A 23310-nucleotide genomic window follows, 5' to 3' on the forward strand; every position below is an offset into this window, starting at 1 on the left:
ACTCTAAACGTTCAAAAGTTTCAAACAGATTGTATCCTCAACATCAGAATTACGTTTTGACTTACTAGATTTGTTTATTGTTTAGCGCTACATAACGCCGACGTTCAACCTAAGTCTCTGATTGGCTATTGTGCCGATCAGTCTTCAGTCCCCCTACATGATTGGTTTTGGGGCGGGCTTATTCATTGAATGGATAGCGGAAGTCGGTAACGTTATAGACAGTGATCTTGCATTTTGACAGGGTTGGATTCAGAAATCAGGTACAAAGTAAATTTCAAATTGCTCAGCATATATACGCGTAATGTGTTTTGTTTACATAGATATGGTCATGTAAAATCCAAGACTGAATAGGGGTTTTCGTGTTTGACTGTAGTTAATTAACTAGCGAACTTGAATAAACACAAGCTAGGTAGCTAGCAAGATAGCCAACGTTAATTAGTTAGCTGGTTAGCTAACCAGTCTTGAGAAAGTGAAACCGCAAGCATGTAGTTAAATGATCATATGGCAGGAGACGTTTGTTAGATCTCTCTTGAATAGTAAAGGAAGTGTTAGCTAATTGAACAGGTACTGCATTCTCGGTCTAATCACAGTGTTTCTCCACGAGTAACGTTATTATCTAACAGTATTACAAGCAGTCAAAGTTCAATTCAAACGCCTTGTCTGCTTGCTTACCAAAATGAGTTTGAATTTCGCTTTCACCTTTCATAGAAACACAAATAATGCACAGTAAAAAAAAAGACTATATTAGACCACATTATTAATTGTGCATTAACCTTATACTTTTTAATCATACCCACTTTGTCTCTTGCTTATTTCTGTTGCAGATTAAGCTCCAGTGGAAGAAAATATAAATCAGCATGGTAGATTCTCAGTACTACCTGCCCAATGACATTGGGGTCTCAGCCCTGGATTGTGCTGAAGCCTTCAGACTGCTTTCAGCTAAGGAGCAGCTGTATGCACATTACATCTCGCGGGCAGCTTGGTACGGTGGCCTGGTGGTGCTGCTGCAGACCTCTCCAGAATCTCCCTCCATCTATGTGCTCCTGCAGAGAGTGTTCCGGAAGCAGGCCCCGGCACAGCTGGAGGCTGTGGCAAATGCAGCGGGACTGAGCTCGGAGGAATACCAGGTGATAAACACATTTCAGTAATCATAGTTAACGCACAGGCTTTGTGAGCGATAATGTAGTATTTAGTACCCCTTTTTTCCCCCTTTTCAGGCATTTCTTGTATATGCAGCGGGGCTTTATGCAAACATGGGGAACTACAAGTCATTTGGGGACACAAAGTTCATCCCCAATTTACCAAAGGTAAGTTATACAAAACGTATGCCCACCACCACCCTTCTTTCTGGAGCACCAGTACATTTGTAATATATAGTTGATTAGTCGTAAATATGTAGTTCTTGATCGTCCCTGGAGGGAAGACGTATTATGACACATACACAAGCCAAATATAAATAAAGTAATAATAATAATGTAATGTTTGCAAAACATGAATGCAAAACAAAAAAGCTTAATCAGATGAATCTTATTTCTGTCTATAAACGTTTTGATGACTGAAGAATGTGAGAAATGACTGAACACGGTCCTGTGTGCAGGAGAAGTTCAAGGCCCTGGTGTGGAAGAGTCGTGCTTACGAGGAGAGCCCAGGTGAGATGGAGGAGCTGTGGAACAACTGCTCTCACCTGCTCTACTCCCTGGAAGACAAGCAGAAACAGCTTGGTCTTGGTCACAAGGTAAACAGTCCAGTTTGAAACCATCTTGTATAGTGTCGGCCTACTGGCCGGGCCCTTAGCACAGTTATCTGTTTTTAACGTTTTTCTTTATTTACCCTTTGCTCTCAAGGGAATCACAACATATTTCTCAGGGAACTGCAGTTTAGAAGATGCAGAGTTGGCTCAGAAATTTCTAGACTCCAAGGTAAAATTAAATATTTATACATTTGCCGCAATGTGTAATACTCTTTATTAAAATGGTTATTGTGATTTGTCTAAACATTTCCTCTGGCGATATTTCACCGATGTGTTACTGAAATTAATTTCATTTCATCTCAGTAAGAAACAGAGATTGCATTACACTAAGAGTCCTCATATTGCAAGTGTCCTACTCGTGTTTGTAATGTTGTATCTTCTCAGAACCTGAGTGCCTACAACACCCGTCTGTTTAAGAAGGAGTCGGAGGGGAAACAATGCTACGAGGTGCGCCTAGCCTCTGCAGTGAAGAAGGGTGAGAACAGGAGAGCTCATTAAATGCTCCAAAATCACCTTCCTTCATCTCAACAGAATCGGCCTGCTTTATGGCCTTGCATTGACTTTCTTCTCAGGCCTTCTTTGCCGTCTGTTGCAGACTGCGCTGTGGAAGGCGAGGGAGAGACTTGCTGTGGCACGCACGACTTTGAGGAGGCCGTGTTCTCGGTTCAGAGAGGAGATTATGCATTTCTTATGGAGAAAGTGAGCCAGAACTTGGAGAAAGCCAAGGTGCATATGCATGATGCAAGATAAATGCTCTCACTGGAATTGCCAGGCTCTTGCAGATCAACTTTTTTCTTTCTTCTGGTATGATAATTTGCTCGTTTCTGTATCATCCATAGACTTATGCTGCCAATGACAACCAGAAGTCAATGCTGGAGGAGTACATTCGCAGTTTTACCTACGGCTCTGTGGATGCTCATAAAGAAGGCTCTCGCTTCTGGATAAAAGACAAAGGACCAATTGTGGAGAGGTAAATAATACATAACACATTAATATGGATTTGGTCTTTGTGACTATAACAGCCTCCACTCTCCTGAGACGACTTTCTACAAGGTTTTGAAGCATGGCAGGGATTTTGTGCGCATTTTGTCAAAAAAGCAGTTGAGACGACTTCCTCTGATGTTTGACTATAAGTCCTGGCTTGTAATTAATGTTCCAATTAATTCCAAAGGGTTTTGTTGGGGTTGAGGTCAGGACTTTGTGCAGGCCACTGAGTTTTTTCCCAAAACATATTCATCAAATCAGCTCTATCAACTGGGTCCCAGTTGCACTTTCACACTGGAACATGAAAGGGCCTTTGCCAAACTTGCCACAATGTGGGAAACCTTTAAATGTCTATATTGTCTTTTCATGCTGTAACATTAACATTACCCTTCAGTGCAATTACCACAGAGTTTGTGGTTGGCTTCTTAATTGCACAGTAATCATTCCATATCCAGTCACCAGGGTTTAAACCCACTTTTTACACATCTTGTCAATCCACTAGCTGTGATGGCGTTGGCGTTTCCTCAAAAAATCTCAGAGACTCGTTTAGGAGATACGAAAATGCACAGTCCTTTCTCATAGAACCAATCCCAGAACTTCCTTCACCGGTTTGTTCTCCCCTCTCATTTCTCTGCTCATTAGCTACATTGGCTTTATTGAGAGCTACCGAGATCCGTTTGGTTCCAGAGGGGAGTTTGAAGGTAGGCTCAAATTCCCATTCAGCTCCAGACAAGCCGCATCATTTCGGCAGGTGGTTTGGCAAGTCTTTACATGCTGGCTCTCTCGCCAGGGTTTGTTGCTGTGGTGAATAAGGCGATGAGTGCGCGCTTTGCCGAGCTTGTGAGTTCAGCGGAAGTTTTGCTGCCGGAGCTCCCCTGGCCTCCGGCCTTCGAGAAGGACCACTTCCTCAAACCTGACTTCACCTCTCTGGACGTGCTCACCTTCGCTGGGAGCGGCATCCCCGCAGGAATCAACATCCCAAACTGTGAGTTTCACAAATCACCGCCGCGTTAAACTCATTTTAAACAAAGCCTGATGGTTTTACCCCGAAAAGGTAACCGCGTGATGCCGGATACTCTCGTTTCCCAGATGATGACATTAGACAAACTGAAGGCTTTAAAAATGTGTCGCTCGGGAATGTCTTGGCCGTGGCATATGCCACACAGAAGGAGAAGCTCACTTTTCTCGAAGAGAAAGACAAGGTAAGCAATGGCGCTTTCTGACTGACACGATGATGACAACATTTGGTACATAAATATTTATAGGTCTTATGTGCTCCGTTTTGAAAGTGCTTCCGAACGCCTGAGAACATTTCAGGGGTATTAATAAAACTAAAAGGGCACTCTGAAGAGATGCTGCTCAGAATTGAACCTGCATTATAAAGCACTTGTTTTGGCAGGATCTGTACATTAAATGGAAGGGACCTTCTTTTGAGGTGCAAGTAGGGCTCCATGAGCTTCTTGGCCATGGTAGTGGGAAGCTCTTCATCCAGGTGAGATTCTATCCTTTTGTGATTTAATATTTAATGAACAATGGATGGATTAATATTTAATGGAGGACAATTAGGGTATGGGATTAGTCAAATCACATCATGCTGTTTGTGTGTGTGTGTGTGTGTGTGTGTGTGTGTGTGTGTGTGTGTGTGTGTGTGTGTGTGTGTGTGTGTGTGTTACACAGGACGAAAGGGGGAAACTCAACTTTGATAAGGCAGAGGTCCGTAATCCCGAGACAGGAGAGTTGGTGAGTTTGCTACGTCACATTGTCCTGTCTTCTCGGTGGTGACCACCTGTGTAACATCAGTGAGTTTCAGCTGAACACAGCCGTCTTGCTCCCTGTGTATGTCAGATATCCAGCTGGTACAAAGGAAGTGAGACGTGGGACAGCAAGTTCTCCACCATCGCGTCGTCGTATGAGGAGTGCAGAGCAGAGTGTGTGGGACTCTACCTCTGCCTCAACAAACAAGTGCTCAGGTATGTCAAATCAAAACCCCACATGTTTATTCTCACACGCTAATACACGTGGTGTGCGGTACAGTGGCGTAACTTGTCTGTGTGCTTTGCGACAGCATATTTGGCCACGAAGGTGAGGAATCCGAGGAGGTTGTGTATGTCAACTGGCTGAACATGGTCCGTGCTGGTCTGCTGGGCTTGGAGTTTTACACACCAGAGAGTAAGAGCTGGAGACAGGTGTGTCCACACCGCACACCCTCATGTGCGACTTCTTCCAGATGCTTCCACTTAATCTGGGCTTGTAATGGTGTCACAGTGTGTGATTTCTACCACAGTTACAGTTTAAAATGGATTTCCACCTATTACCATCTATACTTTTATCTATTTTTGTACCATACACTGGTGGTTCTCATGCCTTTATGTATAGCAGCTTCTAAAAAATGTCTTGGGAAGTTTGACTACCTCATTCTGGGTTTCCCCCAAAATCATTCTCTCTCAGTCTCCACTTTTCCACGCTGAGTACGCAGATAACATGGAAAATCCTTTGACTGAGCAATTGACTATATTATTATGTTGCTGTATGTCCTTCTACTTTTAGTCCGTTTGGAACCTTATTGTGGTGCTAACTTATTATGGCCACTGAGCACACACACACACACACCATGGCTTTGCTCACCATAACCAAGTGAAACAAGTCATTTTTTGCTTAGGTTTAATTTTGTACATGTTTGTTTCTTTAAAAAATAAAATAAGGATTTAGTACTCTACCTCCCCACAATCTGCCCCTAGCAGTCCCACTACTTGAATTTTGATACAACAGCATGTCTCAGAAAAGCACCAAGTTGAATTCTGAACTTTTTCCTGTTTACTGGCCTTGTTTGTTACATAAACAAAAGCCCAAGAGAGTTTACAGCTTTGAACTATTACCTTTGCATTGTTAGAACTACTCGTGTTGTAACCTGGCATAATTTAACACCTGGTATTTGATATTTTCCTGCAAAGAGACATTTTAACACATTTTTTATAATTCTGTTAATTTACACCATTGGCTTGTGTTTTTAAATTGTTGGCTAATAATAATGTGATAAAATCATTAACATAAGGTGATATTCAGTTTGTAACACTTCCTAGTGTGGCCTGATTGTCCTTCCTGGCTGTAGTGTGCAGAGCCCCCTCCTGTCCCCGTCCCTGGGCCTTAACGTGGTGTGTGGGTGTTTGTGTGTGGCAGGCTCACATGCAGGCTCGCTTTGTGATTCTGCGTGTGCTGCTGGAAGCAGGAGAGGGTCTAGTGAGCCTGTGCGAAACCACAGGGGCGGACGGCCGCCCCGACGCCCTCATCACTCTGGACCGCAGCAAGATCCACTCGGTGGGCAAGAGCGCTATCCAGAAGTTCCTCTGCAGATTACAGGTGCACAATTTACACATCCAAATTTCATCCTTGGCTTTTAATTCCCTGTATTGCAAAGTTCTTGTAAAGACTCGAATGTCTTTACCGACTTGAATGTCTGATTCGGGGGACGGCACTAGGGCTGCATTTTCAGCATGTGTGGATGTGTTTTGCTCGTTGTCCGGTGACCTCCTGACCTGTGTGTCCAGGTGCACAAGTCCACAGCTGACGTGGAGGGCGGCCGGGCTCTGTATGAGGCCTACTCTTCAGTCACGTCCGACGGCTCTCACGATTTCCTACGGCTACGAGAGACGGTTCTACTCCGCAAGGAAGCCCGTAAGATGTTTGTCCAGGCTAACACTCGGGTCAAAGGTTAGCAGTCTTTCTTGCCTCTCCTTTATCTAATGTTCTGTACCAGTTTCTGCACCCCCCCCCCCCCACACACACACACACCCTGCATGTACCATAAATCTCATTCTTTCTGAGCAAGATTATCAACTGTGAATGTTCTCCATTGTTCTCTTTCTTTGCCAACATGCCCTATTGTTTTTCGGACTCCCTCGCTGCTGTTCTAAAGCGCAGACATTTTCGGTTGCTTTGCTGACCCTCTGCCCTCTGCCCTCTGCCCTCTGCGTCAGGCGAGACAGTGGAGCTGGAGGAGTACGAGGCCAGTGCTGCAGGACTGATCCAGTCATTCACCCAGCGCTTCCTCGAAGATGCTGATGAACTGGAAGCCCAACTGCTGGAACTAGCCTCCAGGGACGCCCCCTGCTGGTGCTGAGTGACACCGCGCTCTTAAAGCTAGCCTCTCGGATGAGTTTTAAACTGCACTAATCCAGCAGGCACGAGACGCCTCACAGAACCAAACGAGAGTATCCGATGAACAAGGCATGTACAGGGTGCCCTTGAAAAGAATGCAGGAAACATTAGAGGGTCACATGGGGGTCACAAACGTAGTCACATACACATACTTAATGATTTACTTCTTCTGCCATATACAACTTCTTGTTAGATTTCTTAGTTTCACAGCTCTGTGTTGGCCAATGTCAGATTACAAACTCGTGTCAGTTTTCAGTTCTGAGCCCTGCTCTATATCTGTGATGGGACCACAGCCTATACTTCCCACACAGACAGAGATGTGTGAAAGCAACAATGAAGGAAAACGTGCCCTGTGAGGGAGTAGTGGGAGAAACACTTATATAATCCAACCAAGTTACTTTAGTTATTTTAAAACATACAGTCTGAATAATACTCTAATGGTATTCATTATCTCTGCTTTTCATAACCAACTGTTTATCGTGTGATTATTGGTCCAGCTTGGTGAATTAATGGTCTAGTGAGAAGTTCCACAGGACATGAAGTTGTCTCTGATTTTATTTGATGTTCTGGAAGGTCTGTAACGTCAGCGTATTGTGTGTGATTGTGGACAACGGAAGCATTTCCTACTAAATAAAACATTTTCAACATTGTTTGTTTTTGTACAGCAGCTGCAGTATTTTAACGTGTCATAATAACACCACTTATAGAGTAAAAAAAAAAAAAAAAACTTACAGTTCAATTTCCTGTAAAAACGCTACTGCACTTTGGACCTCACTGCCACATCTCCGTGGCCATAAATTGGTAAAAACACTAGGACGGTCTCAGCAACCAGATTTGTCTCGGAGGCTTAAAAGCATTCATCCGCACCATAATGCTTAATACAATTGTAAGCATAGTACACGCTTGGCCTGCAGGCCCCCTACAGTACACGTCTGAGCGGTTCCTTGATCGAAGGGTTTGTTAATCAGTCTGGGTGCAGTGTGGCTGCACTAAATCATATAGAGCAGGGCTATTCAACTATATTTTTCTATGGGCCAAATTTTTGGGCCAGACCATTTTCAGACCTATACCAATACTGTCATAGTGGATGTAAAATTGAATGTAATTTGTTGACGGGGGGTGGCGAACTAAATTTGTTGATTGGGGGGGGCATAGAGACACAACGTGCCGTAAATGTAAATAAAATGTTATTTATTTTTATGGCGGTTTATCAAATATTACTATTTATGGGGAGATGGGCCGCCAGCTGGTACAAATTAATTAAAGGGCCGGTTCTGGCCCGCGGGCCGCCAGTTGAATAGCCCTGATATAGAGGAACTAAAAGTATAGCATCACCATCACACAGTTAAACTTACACAAACACTCTAGTATTACAGCATGATGAATGTAGATGTGCATATCTATCTGTTTTGAGGTTAGCAATAGGCAGGACTTAAAATACATAGCACAAAATATAATGCGATGAAATGAGATGGCAGTGCAGTAATTGCGTAAAAACAAAATGTTCATATTCAGCATCCAGTGATACATAAATAAATGATTGTTTAAGGGATCTGGATGTTTACAATGAGTCTACTTGGACTGTCAGTTGGTGCCTAACACAGATTCTCTGTCATATCCAGTCACACTGGCCCCTTTTTCATTGAGGCTGCATGTTAATTGCGGTCATAAAACAAGTGCATGCAAATTCCCCAGATGACCTTATTCATCAGTTTGTCTTTGGTGTATTTGTATAAACAGACTTATCTATGTCTGGTTACGGGGTGTTTTCATTTGCCCAATATTCATATTGGAAATAACAGTTTTGAAGTTGTGCAGTTCTAGCAACATTTCAGATTACTGTCAACATGTGTAATTTGTAAGTATTGTATTTTGCACACTATGATTTTAATTCATAATTAGTGCTTCAACTAAGTATTAACAGACAATGTCTACTTTCTCTTTTTTCTTGTGGATTTACTTAATTCAGTTCACCTTTCAATTTGAATATGTCTAATATGCTAATTGCTTGCTTTTTATTGGTCTATCAGAGCTACAGCTGCATGAATTGAAGCACAGTTAATGCAAGCGCTGTATATGTTTATGTAAATGAAGCAACAGGGCACGTTTCTCTGGGCAGTGAAATCTCTTCTTGTTTGTACGCAATTTTAATGACGAAGGCCCGTTATGAGGCTTCTGCAGACAGGTCCAGAGCGCCTCCTCTGGTCAGCTTGCGGGACTTTATATCCTGCGCGGAGTGCTGGTAGATGAGGGGAAGGCTGCTGGCGCCCAGGCTCTGGAGGTCGTGGATGTGGGCGGTGGGAGGCAGTGGCACCAGCTCTCCGTCCCTCCTCCAGTACAGGCCAAAATCCTCCGCCTGATCCACCCCGAACTTGGCCGCGCAGAGTTGTGACAAAGCTTCTCCGCCGGCTCCCGCCTTCCACTGTAACGTCTTCATCAGGCTCCACTCTCCGTCCTGGAACAGCACCTTCACAAAGCTCTGCGGTACACCAAAAGAGAGTGGTCCTTGTTCTAGTACATCTCACCCTTGTAGGTCAAATGTTCTCCATGGTCCTCCGACGTACTACAAGCCCTGCCTTGTTTGATTGAGTCGTTTTACTGAAGAAGGGTCTAGCAGATGCGACTGACCTGCTGCAGCATGTCTTTATGGTTCTTGGTCTCGGTGCTTCGGCGATGGCTCCAGTCCTTGAGCGATTCCCTGACCTCCTGGGGGAGAGCGCTCTGGGCCACAGCTTCGGGTTGGCTCTGGATATAGCTGAGGCTGGCGTAAACACTGGTCAGGTAGTACCCACCTAACAGAAAGGCGGGAGGTTAGTAATGGGCTGAACATAAGACGCATACAAATGACCGTTGACCAGGGTTAGACTGCGACCGAGCATGCGGAGTTGATTTGCACAAAGAAAATGGGGCGCTTTGTAGAGCCCCTTTCCGACGCCCAGGAACCTGCACTGAAAGTGCGCGCGGCTGCTTTTAGCTCCATGATGTGCGTCTGTACCTTCTCCCGTAAGCCAAGAGGTGTCTAGCAGTTCCATCATGTACTCCACCTCCTCAGAGAGCTCAGGAATGTTGCACTGGACTATTACATAGGAGAGAGCTGGCAAGAAATCGTCCGCTCCAAATTCCTGCTCTGTATCAAGAAGTGAACAACTAGGAATGTTACAAAATGACAGAAATGCATTTAAGTCATTCTCGGTGTGCTTACTGAATCTAAGCAATGGGATTTTTCAGTATGATGATTTATATATATCTTCGGTCCACCAAGTGTATATATTAAAAGCTTAATAAGACTGAAGTATTTGTGGATTTACCAGTGTTCTTACCAGTGTTGTTCTTCATGGCTTTATATATGAGCTTGCAGATCTGGAGCAGCAAATGTAGTTTGTCAATGGGAGAGTACGCACGCCGCATGAGAGATATCTTCCTCTTTAACTTCTCGATGCCCTGGGTGTCTGGTACGGCCACCTGAACCCCAAAGAGGTCGCGCGGTGATGTCGTTCTGGCCCTTTGCATGCTCTCAGCCATTCTTTTAGAGCAGCCGTCTCGCTCGTGCAAGGTGTGGAGAGCTGCATCTATCTGCCCCTTCAGGGGCTTGAGCACACAGCGGAATAGGGCCTTCTCCAGCGTCTGATCTGCAGACACAGACGTACGCGTCAGTGGTTTTGCTGCATCATGCATTGGTGTTTTCTTTTAGAAAGCAGTGATGGATGTTATGCAGTCTAACCAGAGAGAAATAAAAAATTGGACACAAAGATTCCAGAAAAAAAACAAAAAAATTATATATATATATATATATATATATATATATATATATATATATATATATATATATATATATATATATATATATATATATATACATACACACACACACACACACACACCTTTCTCATCTTCAGGCACTAGTGTCTCAATGGGGGGTTCGAGCTCTCCACATTCCAGGAGGAAGGCCTTAGCCTGACTCATGAAGACACGCATGCCCTGCAGTAGCTCCACAGAGGACGTCAAGCACTGTGGCCTCAGCGCCTCCCTCTGCTGCCTCAGGAAGTCCTGCACCAGTGTCCCGAAGGCCATCCGTCTGTCGCGGGAAAGGTCCTCCACCAGGCGCGCCACGCGCTTCCCCGGCACGAAGAAGGACACGAACGCGGCACTCATCTTGCGCAGGGCGGAGGCCGACTGGCGAGGAGGACGGAGGGCGGCCACGCTGGGGTTGCTGGTGCCCCGGGTCAGGAGAGGTCGTTCGGGAACCTCCTCCGCCTCGTCGAGGCTGCTGAGGGAGCTGCTGCTGTCCAGCTCACTGAGGGACGGGGCTCGCCGCTGCTCCAGCACCAGGCTTATATCTTTGTCTTTATCCTCCTCTTCCTCCTCCTCTCTCGAGATGTTCTTATGAGCCTGCGTACACATAGCCAAGAATGTTACATAAAAAGAGTTACAGAGTTTTGTGGTGCATGAATTGTGGTTGGGGAAGAACATTCATATATTCACAGTCTACGTACTAGACTGTAGTAGGTATGTCGTGTGCCTGTAGCTGTTTTTGTGTACTGGCAACTGTGTGACTAATAATGCAGACACAGTTATACCTCCTGAAAGGTTTTGGGCAGCTGGTAGTCGTCCTCCTCTGCAGTAGGAGAGAGGGTGGGCATGATCACTGTAGAGGCCTTCTTCGGTAGCGAGACACAGGGCTGCAGATAGTCTGAAACTCCATCGACAGCTTCCGCCATCTCCTTCGGCTCCACCTCAGTGGCGTGCACCACTTCTGAAGGCTGAAGACTCTTTCCTTTGCCCTTGGCTTTGGCTAGCAGCGGTGGAGGTGGTGGCGGGGACACAGGAGGTGACAGCGAGCTGGTGTTCTCAGTGGAGACGCGAACTTTGACGCTGCGCTTGAAGTGATGTCGCTTGTGCGTGGCCGGGTGCTCTTGCAGGAAAAGCGGGTTGATGAAACAGAGAGCGCCCTGCCCCGCGCCCAAATCCAGCTCAGAAGGGCTTCTCGTGTGAAGCTGGCAGAACTCCTGGAACAAGGCTGAGCTCTCGCTAGCGGTATCTGTGGCACGATCTGGTAGGGTGGACTCTGGGGGGATGGGTACCTCAGGTACTGGTGGAGGACCATTACGAGGACCACGGAAGTTCAGCTGAGAGCTCCAGAACTCTACATGAGACACAGCAAAGAGTAAGGAGCCATTTAAGTATGTTATATCTCTCTATCCAATGTATTATTTATCTTTTTTTGTATTATATAATATTTTTCTCATGACAGTGATATTTTATCACTTTGGAAAAGAAAAAGAAATCTCAAAGTAAAAATAAATGAGATGGGATCCAAACCTGTGATCTTCCAAACCAAGGACAGCCCAATTAATTCAACTGAGAATCTATAGAGCACTGTGTGACTACATCAGTACATCTTGTACTTACCCACACCCATATGAGAGATGGACTCTAGCTGTTTGTGGGAGGAAGCCTTGGTTATGGCCTCTGGTAACTCCAGAGTGAAGGGAAGAACGTCCCTAAAGTGTGAGGCATTTGACCACATAGCTTGATTCAACGATGAAACAATTGGGGAAAAAACACTAAAATTGTGTCTATTGGCAAATAGCTGAGTCCTACCGGCTGACACAGTAGAAGGCAATAAGCCTGCAGAGGTCTGGGAAACTGATGGCTGATCCCTCTAAGGAGAAGGCTGGGGGTCATAAGCAGAGCAATGGTCATTACAGTGTAATTACAGTGTAATTGTTCTCTCATTTGTGTTCTTCTCTAATAAACTTCATATGAGTAACAACACGAATATCTCTTCTACCTTTTTTTTTTCTTCCCTATCTTGTCATTCCTTAATACTCACTCGAGTCCTTCTCTCGGATAACAAACTGCTTGACAAACGATGGCACGCTTTCGTCGGCTAGCCTGACGCACAGCATTTTTTTCTGGGATGTGTTTGACTTTCGCACCAGGAAGGTCTAGAAAAATGCAGAGCATGCAGCGTATTCCATTTTACCGATACGTTTTAAACAATGCTCTTGAGTCCATTTTCACAGAAACATATTAAGTGCTTGAAAAAACAGGATTACCAGATACTTGGGAGGTTACAGGAGATCCCTGGCTAGTATTAAGTGTTTGAGTGGGTGACACTGTATGCATGTGAAAGTGGGCTCATCTCACCCCTGGAGGTTCCCGCTGTAGGATGTGCAGGGCTGTGGCGGAGTTGATGGACAGCTGCAGCCACACTGGGTACGTGAGCAACAGGCGGTCCAGAACACTGATGCTCTTCAGGGAGCCCCGCTGTGGACACGCCCGCCTCTCCGCCACTGGGTGGGGGTCCGGGTAGTCGTACACGGGGTCTTCCTGCATCTAGAGCGCGCACACACACACACACACACACACACACACACACAAAGTATAGCTGAGCAGAGGCAGAGTTTGCAGCAATATGTCACAAGGGAATCAGCCTTATTTAAAGGATAAAAGTACCTTAACATCCACATATTAGCAGCATGCAGCATATGAATATTGTGCAGTGAATTTATTTATTCCACTTATTCCTTACACTCCTTACACTTACATTCTTACACTAAATAATCTAATCACAAGTTGTGTTCAAATCCACCCTTTTTTGTACGTGTCATCGTCATTTCTCATTGTCATTTATCCTGACATGGATGTTTTTCACAGAAAAATGTCTTATTTCTCCTGTTGGTCTTGCTTCATATTATGGGAAACTCCCCCAGGACTTTTGTTCCTCATTCTTCTCATGTGAGAAGACACAGAAGAAGAAGAAGAAGAAGAAGAAGAAGAAGAAGAAGAAGAAGAAGTTACTCCATAACTGTCCTAAGTTTGCCTCTTTGAACCCAACATTTGAAGTCTTGGTCACAACACATCTTAGATTATTTATACTATGAAATGACCCTAAATTTGACTGATGAAACAATTTCCTCTGTGATGTAGTTTTACTGCATCTGTATCTTATGTTGCTGCTCTTTCAGTTCACCCTGTCCTTGTTTGGTGGCATGAAATATTAACATTTGATTTTTTTGAAATGACGTTTGAACTTGTGTCAAACTCAACTCTTGCATTCTCCCCATGTGGGAGTACGTTTTCCTTGTGGGATATGAAACCAGCCCACTCCAGTCAAGACATACTGAGATAAGTAAGTTCCTTCTATTAATGCTTCATGCGTTACTTTGAGTTTTTCTCAGTTGAAGTTGCATTATGCTATAATCAGATTTGCGTATATAACTGTAAATTCTGTCTTTTTTATTTGTTCTTCATAATTTCTGAGCCCAATCATAAGAGCCATGGCTAGGTCCACTAAAAAGTGTCCTCAGCCACATATGAACCTAGTCTTTGAAAGAAAATGTCACTGACTACAGTGGGGAAAATCAGTATTTAGTCAGTCACCAATTGTGCAAGTTCTCCCACTTAAAAAGATGAGAGAGGCCGGTAATTGACATCATAGGTAGACCTCAACTATGAGAGACAAAATGTGAAAAAAAAATTGAGAAAATCATTTTGTCTGACTTTTAAAGAATTTATTTGCAAATAATGGTGGAAAATAAGTATTTGGTCAATAACAAAAGTTCAACTCAATACTTTGTTGTATATCCTCTGTTGGCAATGACAGAGGTCAAACGTTTTCTGTAAGTCTTCACAAGGTTGGCACACACTGTTGCTGGTATGTTGGCCAATTCCTCCATGCAGATCTCCTCTAGAGCAGTGATGTTTTGGGGCTGTCGGCAGGCAACACGGACTTTTAACTCCCTCCAAAGGTTTTCGATGGGGTTGAGATCGGGAGACTGGCTAGGCCACTCCAGGACTTTGAAATGTTTCTTACGAAGCTTTGTTGCCCTGGCAGTGTGCTTGGGATCATTGTCATGCTGAAAGACCCAGCCACGTTTCATCTTCATTGCCCTTGCTGATGGAAGGAGGTTTGCACCCAAAATCTCACAATACATGTGCTGCTTGCCTATTGCAGATTCAGTCTTCCCAGCCTGGTGCAGGTCTACAATTTGGTTTCTGGTGTCCTCCGGCAGCTCTTTCGTCTTCACCAGGGCCGGCCCTTCCATTAGGCGACATAGGCAATTGCTAGGGGCGCCGTCTGTCCAGGGGGGCGCTCGCGTGCATGCGTTTTTTTTTTTTTTTTTACAAATGAACAATTAGTAAATGTGAAAACAAGCAAAGTCCACATAATCATAATTTCATTGTTTAATAATATTAGTCAAATTAATAATTCTTATAATAACAACACACGACACCTCTCACCCGCGCGCCAACCCGCCCTCCCCGCGCACCTCGTTACTGTTTCTCTGTGTGAGTGACATCTCCCCGTAAAGACGTCAAAAAGGCAGAAGTCCTCTGGTGCCCAGGGTAGAAAAATGAGAAAAGATGAGGAAGAAATGCAGCAAAAAAACAGGTAATAATGGTAATATGTGGTGAATTAACACTATACCATTGGCGAACCGTCAGGGACTTCAACGCCTTCTCTGAAGGTTAATTGATCTTAAAAACATCTATTATATGTAATATATGTGTGACGTTCGGGGCTGGACGAAGGACGAGACACGGGAATCCTTGTCTACTGACGTCACGGTTCTTTTATTCACAAATAAAGCGCACAAAGCGCACGAAGAACATCGACTCAATCACAACAACGTGTAAACCATAGACAACGACGAGCACAGGACACTGCGCGAGCGCACATTAAATAGACAAACCACATTAGCCCCACGTGATTACGAGACAAGTCACAGGTGATACTGATTATTCACACGACATGCCATAACCACGGATATCCATAGACGCAGACGATGCACGTAGACTACGTCAACACACGCCCAAAAGGGAGGGGCCGGGGTCCTCAACGTGACAGACGCCCCCTCCAAGGGCACTACCCGTCCCGGGGTGCCAACAGGACCGAGTGCCCCGAACCCACCACGATGGGCGGATCCGACGCGCTCAGTCCTGCGTCTGGGAGGTGACTGCCCTTGGCGAAGCGTCCGTCACGAATCGCCTAGCACACCCTCCCTGGGAAGACCGGGGAAAAGACGTTAGACTGGTTGAACGGGACGTTCAAAAACATACACACAGGAACGTTAACACATAGAGGAACAAACGGGAAAAATGGGTTTGGTATACACACGGGAAGACTCACAAACACTGGGACATACAAACACGTAACAGGCGCCAGGCTACGCGCCAGGAGGAGAGCGATGAGAGGGGAGAGGTCGGGAGCTGCAGGTGCTGCGGTGGGCAGTCCCCCTCCTGCCCCCGCTGCGAACCCGGGTGCAGGGTGCAGCGCGGCTGGCGGACGTGCCGGGTGCAGCGCGGCTGTTCTACCCTCCTGGTAGGTCGTAGGGACCTCCTTCTTCGCTCTGCGACCATGCTCTGGAGCGGGCAGTGTGGCCTTCTTCCTCGGCTTCCATCTCCTCTTCCTCCTCACTGCCCAAGCTCCAGCTCATCGGAACAGCTGAACTCCCTCCCCGAGAGCAGTCCATAGCGCTCCCCTCGTATGGGTCCGAGGTTGCGCTCACCGCCGGGCTGGTTCTCCCTTTAACGGTCCTCATGGAGCGTTCCGATGCCACCGGGCTACCCTCTTCCTCCGTGTAAGGCTCACTGTCCGTGTACTCGGACACGCCCGAGCACACAGACGGAGGGTAGTCCTCCTCACCTTCCCCGTAGTCGGTGGTGGGAGCGGAGTATAAGGAGGGGGGATATTCCCCTTCGCCTTCACCGTAGTCGTCTGCGGAAGAAGAGCCCACGGAGGGAGGGTAGTCCTCTTCCTCCTCGTCGCCCTCCCCATCATCCACAGTGGGGACGGAGTAGACCGAGGGAGCCGGGTCCACCTCCCCGCTGTAGTCCACGGTGGAGGTTTCGCCCACGGATGGAGGGTAGTCCTCCTCTCCCCCACCGTAGTCCAAGGTAGGGGCGGAGTACAACGACGGAGGGTAGTTCTCCTCCTGCTCCTCCTCCGAGTCCCCCTCCCCAAACTCGCTCTCCGGGGTCGATGAGGTGGCCCCGGCGACACAGGCTTCCACCCTCGGAGCCCTCGCGGAACTCTTCCGCCATGCCGGGGTCCTGGCACGTACGAGCCGCGGCCAGCTGAGCAGCACATACCGGGTTCTGCTCCAGTTCTTCCAGCGTGGGCGTGGCCTCGTGACGCGGGGAGGAATTCCCCTCCTTCTCTCTCTCCTCACGACCGGGGGGGTCCCCCTCAGGCTCGTGGACACCCACCCGCAGGGGCGAGAGCCCCCGGTAGGGAGAGGGGCGCTTCTCCAGCCACACCTGCACAGCTGTCCGGCGGTATTCCTCCGCTAACTCGGGAATCGCCGTCTCCCGAGCTGCGCAGAGCAGGTAGGCGCACTCTGGATCACCCTTGAGCTGCGGCAGAGTTGGCGGGGCTTCGCGGCGCTGGGGGGAGGAAGACGTGCGGTGATGCCGCTTGCTGGGGCGCTGTGCCTTCTTCGGCCGGGTGGCATAGCCTGGCATTCTTGCGGTGTCTCTTGCAGGCTCGTCGTTCTGTGACGTTCGGGGCTGGACGAAGGACAAGACACGGGAATCCTTGTCTACTGACGTCACGGTTCTTTTATTCACAAATAAAGCGCACAAAGCGCACGAAGAACATCGACTCAATCACAACAACGTGTAAACCATAGACAACGACGAGCACAGGACACTGCGCGAGCGCACATTAAATAGACAAACCACATTAGCCCCACGTGATTACGAGACAAGTCACAGATGATACTGATTATTCACACGACATGCCATAACCACGGATATCCATAGACGCAGACGATGCACGTAGACTACGTCAACACACGCCCAAAAGGGAGGGGCCGGGGTCCTCAACGTGACAATATGTTAATAACGCTTCACCAATAATTTGTATTTTTCCTATAAATCGGCTTTCAAATCCACTTTTCGTACTTGTGCTGGAAAAAAAATTAGTGCTGAAATAAAAAATCAACCAATCAGAATATTTCACACCGTTGTTTCTAGGTAAAAGAAAAAAAGGCCCTCCCCCAGGAACTTCTGTTTATCTGTCGCATACGCTTGCCTTTTACTTTGAGAGCTTTTATTATAGATTGGCAGTTTTATCAACCAATCATATTATCGAATTAGAATCATTATGTAAAATAGTTTAAAAATATTTTTTGTGCAACACCTTTATATTTATTGCTTGTTATATGGTAATATTTAAGTCATTTGCTTTTTATTTGTTTCTTTAATAGTGACACAATCAACCCAATGATTGATGATGCAGGGGGCACCAACCAAAATCTTGCCTAGGGCACCACATTGGTCAGGGTCGGCTCTGGTCTTCACCATAGTGGAGTTTGGAGTGTGACTGTTTGAGGTTGTGGGCAGGTGTCTTTTATACTGTTAACGACTTCAAACAGGTGCCATTAATACAGGTAATGAGTGGGGAAAAGAGGAGCCTCTTAAAAAAGAAGTTACAGGTCTTGCTTGTTTGTAGGTGACCAAATACTTATTTTCCAACATTATTTGCAAATAAATTCTTTAAAAGTCAGACAAAATGATTTTTTTCTCAATATTTTTTCACATTTTGTCTCTCATAGTTGAGGTCTACCTATGATGTCAATTACTGGCCTCTCTCATCTTTTTAAGTGGGAGAACTTGCACAATTGGTGACTGACTAAATACTTATTTTCCCCACTGTATGCTTGACATAGATGTAGTAATATTGTTAGCTCACATTCCTCTTTGCATAAAGGACTAATAATTATCCATTAAACGCATTAAAAGCGTGATTAGTAGTATTGGGTCTGTTTTGGTGCTGGTACATGGAATAATTTATTACATGTCATTTCTGTAATCCATTCTCATCCTAAACGATTCCTGCTTAAAGATGATTTACTAACGGAGACAGAACAGAAAGATGTGGCCTTGCATTCGTGCAAATGAACACAGCTTATTTTTAGTTTCCACTTTTTTGAGGGAGCAGAGTGGCTGGTCTTCAACATTATAAGTTTTGGAGGCCCTTGGCATAGCCTAACGTTGAGTGGGCTGGCAAAGAATACTCTCTGTTAGCAGCAGATGGCTGCTATAGCAACAGTGGCCCACACAGCCTACCGAACATTCCCACCCACTGACACACACCCCTAATTTTTTTTAATGACCTCAAACATTCAAACACTTTACATTAACCCTAAAGTGGAGCATTTGGAGAGCATATTTTAGTATAGCTTATGGATTACTACAGGATGGTTTGAAGAGTTATGAAAAAGAAATGCTTCTCTTTTAAAAATGTTGAAAGTTATATGAACCTTTGCAGGGAATAATATAATATACACATAGCATAACATAATACATTGCTGTCTCAACCTGTGTTGAGAGATTGTATATTGACTCTCCAGTCTCCAAACAGGAGGGGCAGACCACAGCTCTACTTGTGAGTTGTGTACATGAGCACAGCATGTCCAGGCTTGATGAAGGAAAGCTTTTAAATATGTGCTTTGGAGGCATGGCCATTATATTTGCCTTACAGCCATGAGCCTGTAAGAGGTATCTTGCAAAAAACACATGCTCCTATAAATGTCGTTCTGTTAACTCCAAGGAATGGTACTAGGTTCTGAATATCCTCACCGGTGTATAGGTCTTTCCTTAGGAAGGCTAAATTATTCAAGTTTTGGAAGTAGGTTTACAAATAATAAACACATAACCACTGATTCTAGTAAACACTGATTATATGTGGCAAGTAACAATTTTGGGTTTTGTAATGGGTTTTATGATTAATATTGGGAGGCAGTTTATTATGAACGCGTTGCACACGTGGGTTTTTTCTTAACTCCAATGCTCTTGTGTTTTAAAAAAATCTGAGCAAAAAAAACTTTAGGAGTTTCTCCCAGTGGCTACAAATAGGGAAACTGCTAATCGGCTTTCCGATCGATTATAGTGGCAGGAGATACAAGCAATTATGAAGTCTTACATTTTCAGCCCTCTACAGTCTTAATACTTCCTTCATCCTACTCTTACGTGTTCGTTCCCTGAGGCAGTGTTTAACCAATAAGTGATACGCCATATCACACGCTGTGCAAAAATCAACACTGTTCAGGTAAGTAACCAGAAGACTTTTGGCATGGCTTACTACGCGACTTCAGAGACACAGACAGTCGTCAAAAGAAAATGGTGACTTACCTTTCAGCTTTCACGATTTCTCAGAAAAACAGTAGCCTACACAATACTTCGTGACAGGGAGCTGTCAAATCCATGAAATAGGCTATACTGCACATCTGGAATCTGATAAATATTCTTTAATGGTAGTGCTCTTGTTCATAGGGGAAATATACTGGTTATTTCATTTTCCACGTGTTTGAAAAAATGACTTCCAGCCTTCTCCCGGAGTACATGTGAAACTATGATTCAGGCATTAATCATCTTCTGTCTTCTCATGCGTGTTTTCCACTTGAGTGTACTCCTGTCAATGGCAAAGCCAAGTTTGTCTTCCTAAATCATTTGCGCATGCGTTTGTTAAAACCTGGACGGTACACCTGCGCTTATATAACTGAACTTATGCAATTGGAACTTGCTGAGAATGACTGCTGTAGGAATACTGTTGAAAATACTGAATACCACCATGCAACAGTTATACGAAGGCTATAGGAATTCATCTTCTTTTGCATGTTCGCTCGTTACCTTAGTAGATGCATAAGTAGTTGTTTTTATGTCAATAGTCTATTAATTGTTATGTTTAAACAAATGTTTAAAGTGACTTAAACTAGAAGTTGTCATAACTTCACCAACTTCAAGGAAAAGTAACATTCCCAATCATAACGGAGTACTGAAAAAAAACATTTGTGTTTCTTTTTTTAGTTGTGTGACTAAAACAAAATAATCACATGGAAACAGTCAAATATGCACAAAAGACAATTACTAAAGACTATTGCAGTTGTACATAGTCAAGTATGAAGGTAAAGAAACTCAGAGTAAAATATAGTTACGTAAACGATATTATGTAGGAAAGGTGTAAGGTACAACAAACAAAAACACAAGTACATTATCAGCAGCGGGCAGCTCTCCGTACATAACTCTCAACACTAGGTGGCAGGAACCACTGCTTCAAAACTAGGGGTGTGACGAGATCTCGCGAGATGTAACTTAAAAATCTGTTTCGCGGGATTTGGGATCCAGCCAGAATGACGTGGAAAAATACAGGTATTACTATTGAAGATGCCCCCGCCACACTGAAAGGCGCTTTGGCAAGTTGAGACAGCAAAGGATATCGGGAGCATTGTGGGGATGCTAATATTCTTAAAAATGAACATGGCAGTGTAGTTGCGGCAAATTCAGTGACATACTTTCCAACGCTCTGTTTGCACTATTTAATAAAAGGTTAAAGACAAGACTGGTAATGTTTTCTCTTGCATCAACGAACATGCTGCGCTAAGGTGAAAGAGGATCAGAGCGCAACAATACATAAGTTCCACATTTTAGCTGAATTTTATTAGATGAATTTGCTATATTTTACAGTTAGTTTAACATTTACACAAGGTTTTAAGCAACTTTATATTGTGTGTATGTGTATGTACAATTGCACATATACATTCATAAACATACAAAACATTCATAAAAATGTTAAATGCAGTGAAATCAAAAGATTGTATAACATATAAAGTTTTAAATATTATAGTTGCATATTCTATCAGGGTGTCTATGACCAAGTGAAAATTAAGACATTTTAAGACTTTTTAATACCCTTTTCCAAATAAAATTAAGACCACCTCGGAAGATCATACACGTTAAAATAAAGCACAAAAACCAACTGATTATTTACATTATTTATCTAGCTGCTTGAGCTCTAAAATGCGAGGGTCCGCGCGGCGAAAATGACGCAATCGCGGTGGCTCCGCCCGTGCACGAGGAGCTCGCGCGCTGTCGCTTCGCGAGGTCGTGCACTTCCCGAATTTTGTAACTTCGCGCGCGCCGCGCTTCAGCTCAATGAAACAAGTCATGTTTGCAGTGTTCATACACCTTTATAAGGTGGAATTAAAGCACTTGTACGGCACTTTCAAGGTCCATTTCTATATTTCCCACCACGATAAACTTAAATAAGTTAAATATTTATACATATACTCGAAATGATTCGAAATAATTCGCTTTTAATCACATTATTTAATATGGAGAGGAAACAGTGCCAATTGGAAATATAATCGCTACTAGGCAAAAATGGAAATGCAATCCACAAAATGCATTGCTTTCCCATACAAACAGGCAGAATACGTGCCAAAATGAAATGCAAAAGCACTATTACATTACATTTCAATGCACTTCTTTATTGAAAAACAATACACACGAATTTGCATTCTAAACCAAAACGCTGAATTTGTGCCAGAATTGCATATAATACAGCTCAAAATGTAATCACGGCACAGAGGTATTGCTTTTCACCGTACGGTATTTCAGACATAAATGTCTCCTTTAAATGTAATGATCACGAGATTGATTTAAACACTGATGTGATGAAAACATGCCACAATGAAAAGTAAAAGCTCCAGTGTGTGTGGATCTGTATTTAAAGAAAGAAACGCTGAATTTGTGTCAGAAGCCACCTTGAAATGCAATCGACTGAACGTCATTGTATTCCACTGTGTGTCTCTGCGAAGCTGTATTTGTGCCAGAATTTGGGGCGGGGCTTAGACTCCAGTCAGAAGCAATCGCTGGTAGTTGGACTTGAAAGCAGCAGAAATGTCTTTTCACGACAGAATAAAAGAGGAAATAAACAGTCTAACCATCCTTTTTAATAAACAGTCTTAGCCATCCTTTTTAACCAATTAAATAATTGATTCTTAAATTATTTTTAAACCTTGCAAATCAGGACATAAAATACAAATTATCACAATTATCATGTAATCTCCCTAGATAGAGATAGATAGATAGATAGATAGATAGATAGATAGATAGATAGATAGATAGATAGATAGATAGATAGATACTTTATTGATCCCAGAGGGAAATTCCTGAATTCCAGTAACAGATAGGCACATAGGGTTATAAAGGGAAGAAAAGATAAAAAAAATATACAGTAGGTAAACAGTTTAAAAATCCTAAAGTTAAAAAATGAAATAATATAAGATAATATAATAAAATAGACTTCTAATGGCAAAAGTTACAGCAGCAAAATTAGCATTGGAATAATGTACAGGTAGTGCAAGTAGTGCAGTAATACAGTAGTGCAGTAATACAGTAGTAAAGTGAAAAAGTACAGGTAATTTTTAAAAACTTAAAAAAAAAAAACTAAAAAAAAAAAAAAAACTGAAAATGCTGAAAAAGGAGGTATGGTACCAGGAGGGTGTTACGTATGATAAGGGGCTATGTCCATTAGAGTGACCGGGTTGGAGGTGTCACAACGTTTGTAGTCTGCTATGCTGAGAGGAGTTGAACAGTCTAATGGCCTGGGGGACAAAAGACTTCCTGAG

The 23310-nt window shown here is 44.1% G+C and overlaps 2 protein-coding genes across 3 annotated transcripts; one reads left to right on the plus strand and one right to left on the minus strand.

Annotated features, from left to right (window-relative positions):
- The first annotated feature begins 142 nt into the window (after positions 1–142).
- dpp3 (dipeptidyl-peptidase 3) lies at positions 143–7539 on the plus strand. Its single transcript, XM_076980405.1, has 18 exons — positions 143–260; positions 825–1127; positions 1218–1307; positions 1598–1735; positions 1845–1919; positions 2135–2225; positions 2346–2476; positions 2590–2720; positions 3377–3435; positions 3525–3719; positions 3824–3936; positions 4134–4226; positions 4412–4474; positions 4580–4704; positions 4800–4920; positions 5912–6091; positions 6280–6442; positions 6709–7539. Exons 2-18 carry the CDS (start codon positions 858–860, stop codon positions 6849–6851), a joined length of 2181 nt encoding a protein of 726 aa, XP_076836520.1. The 5' UTR covers positions 143–260; positions 825–857; the 3' UTR covers positions 6852–7539.
- Positions 7427–20348, minus strand: rin1a (Ras and Rab interactor 1a). 2 transcript variants are annotated; one of them, XM_076980403.1, is made up of 11 exons: positions 20033–20348; positions 13040–13228; positions 12723–12837; positions 12491–12563; positions 12299–12390; positions 11467–12032; positions 10771–11278; positions 10210–10518; positions 9885–10016; positions 9518–9681; positions 7427–9368 (listed from the first exon to the last, which is right to left on the minus strand). In XM_076980403.1, the coding sequence occupies exons 2-11, from the start codon at positions 13226–13228 to the stop codon at positions 9054–9056; spliced, it is 2463 nt and encodes an 820-aa protein (XP_076836518.1). In that variant the 5' UTR covers positions 20033–20348; the 3' UTR covers positions 7427–9053. The 2 variants fall into 2 exon arrangements, with proteins under 2 accessions (XP_076836518.1, XP_076836517.1); XM_076980402.1 differs by lacking the exon at positions 20033–20348 and adding an exon at positions 15166–15229.
- Between the last annotated feature and the right edge of the window lie 2962 nt (positions 20349–23310).

This window comes from Brachyhypopomus gauderio, chromosome 18 (genome assembly GCF_052324685.1).
Source record: "Brachyhypopomus gauderio isolate BG-103 chromosome 18, BGAUD_0.2, whole genome shotgun sequence".
NCBI lineage: Eukaryota > Metazoa > Chordata > Actinopteri > Gymnotiformes > Hypopomidae > Brachyhypopomus > Brachyhypopomus gauderio.

What these genes read in the sequence shown, in the direction of transcription:
- rin1a (XM_076980402.1), bottom strand. Translation starts at nt 15,195, where the DNA reads ATGTCACTCACACAGAGAAACAGTAACGAG. An exon ending in TACAGCGGGAACCTCCAGGG is followed by an intron (nt 12,838 to 13,039) that starts GTGAGATGAGCC and finishes GCATTTTTCTAG; the next exon opens with ACCTTCCTGGTGCGAAAGTC. An exon ending in TATCCGAGAGAAGGACTCGA is followed by an intron (nt 12,564 to 12,722) that starts GTGAGTATTAAG and finishes TATGACCCCCAG; the next exon opens with CCTTCTCCTTAGAGGGATCA.
- dpp3 (XM_076980405.1), top strand. Translation starts at nt 858, where the DNA reads ATGGTAGATTCTCAGTACTACCTGCCCAATGACATTGGGGTCTCAGCC. An exon ending in AAAGGACCAATTGTGGAGAG is followed by an intron (nt 2,721 to 3,376) that starts GTAAATAATACA and finishes TCTGCTCATTAG; the next exon opens with CTACATTGGCTTTATTGAGA. An exon ending in TTCTCGAAGAGAAAGACAAG is followed by an intron (nt 3,937 to 4,133) that starts GTAAGCAATGGC and finishes TTGTTTTGGCAG; the next exon opens with GATCTGTACATTAAATGGAA.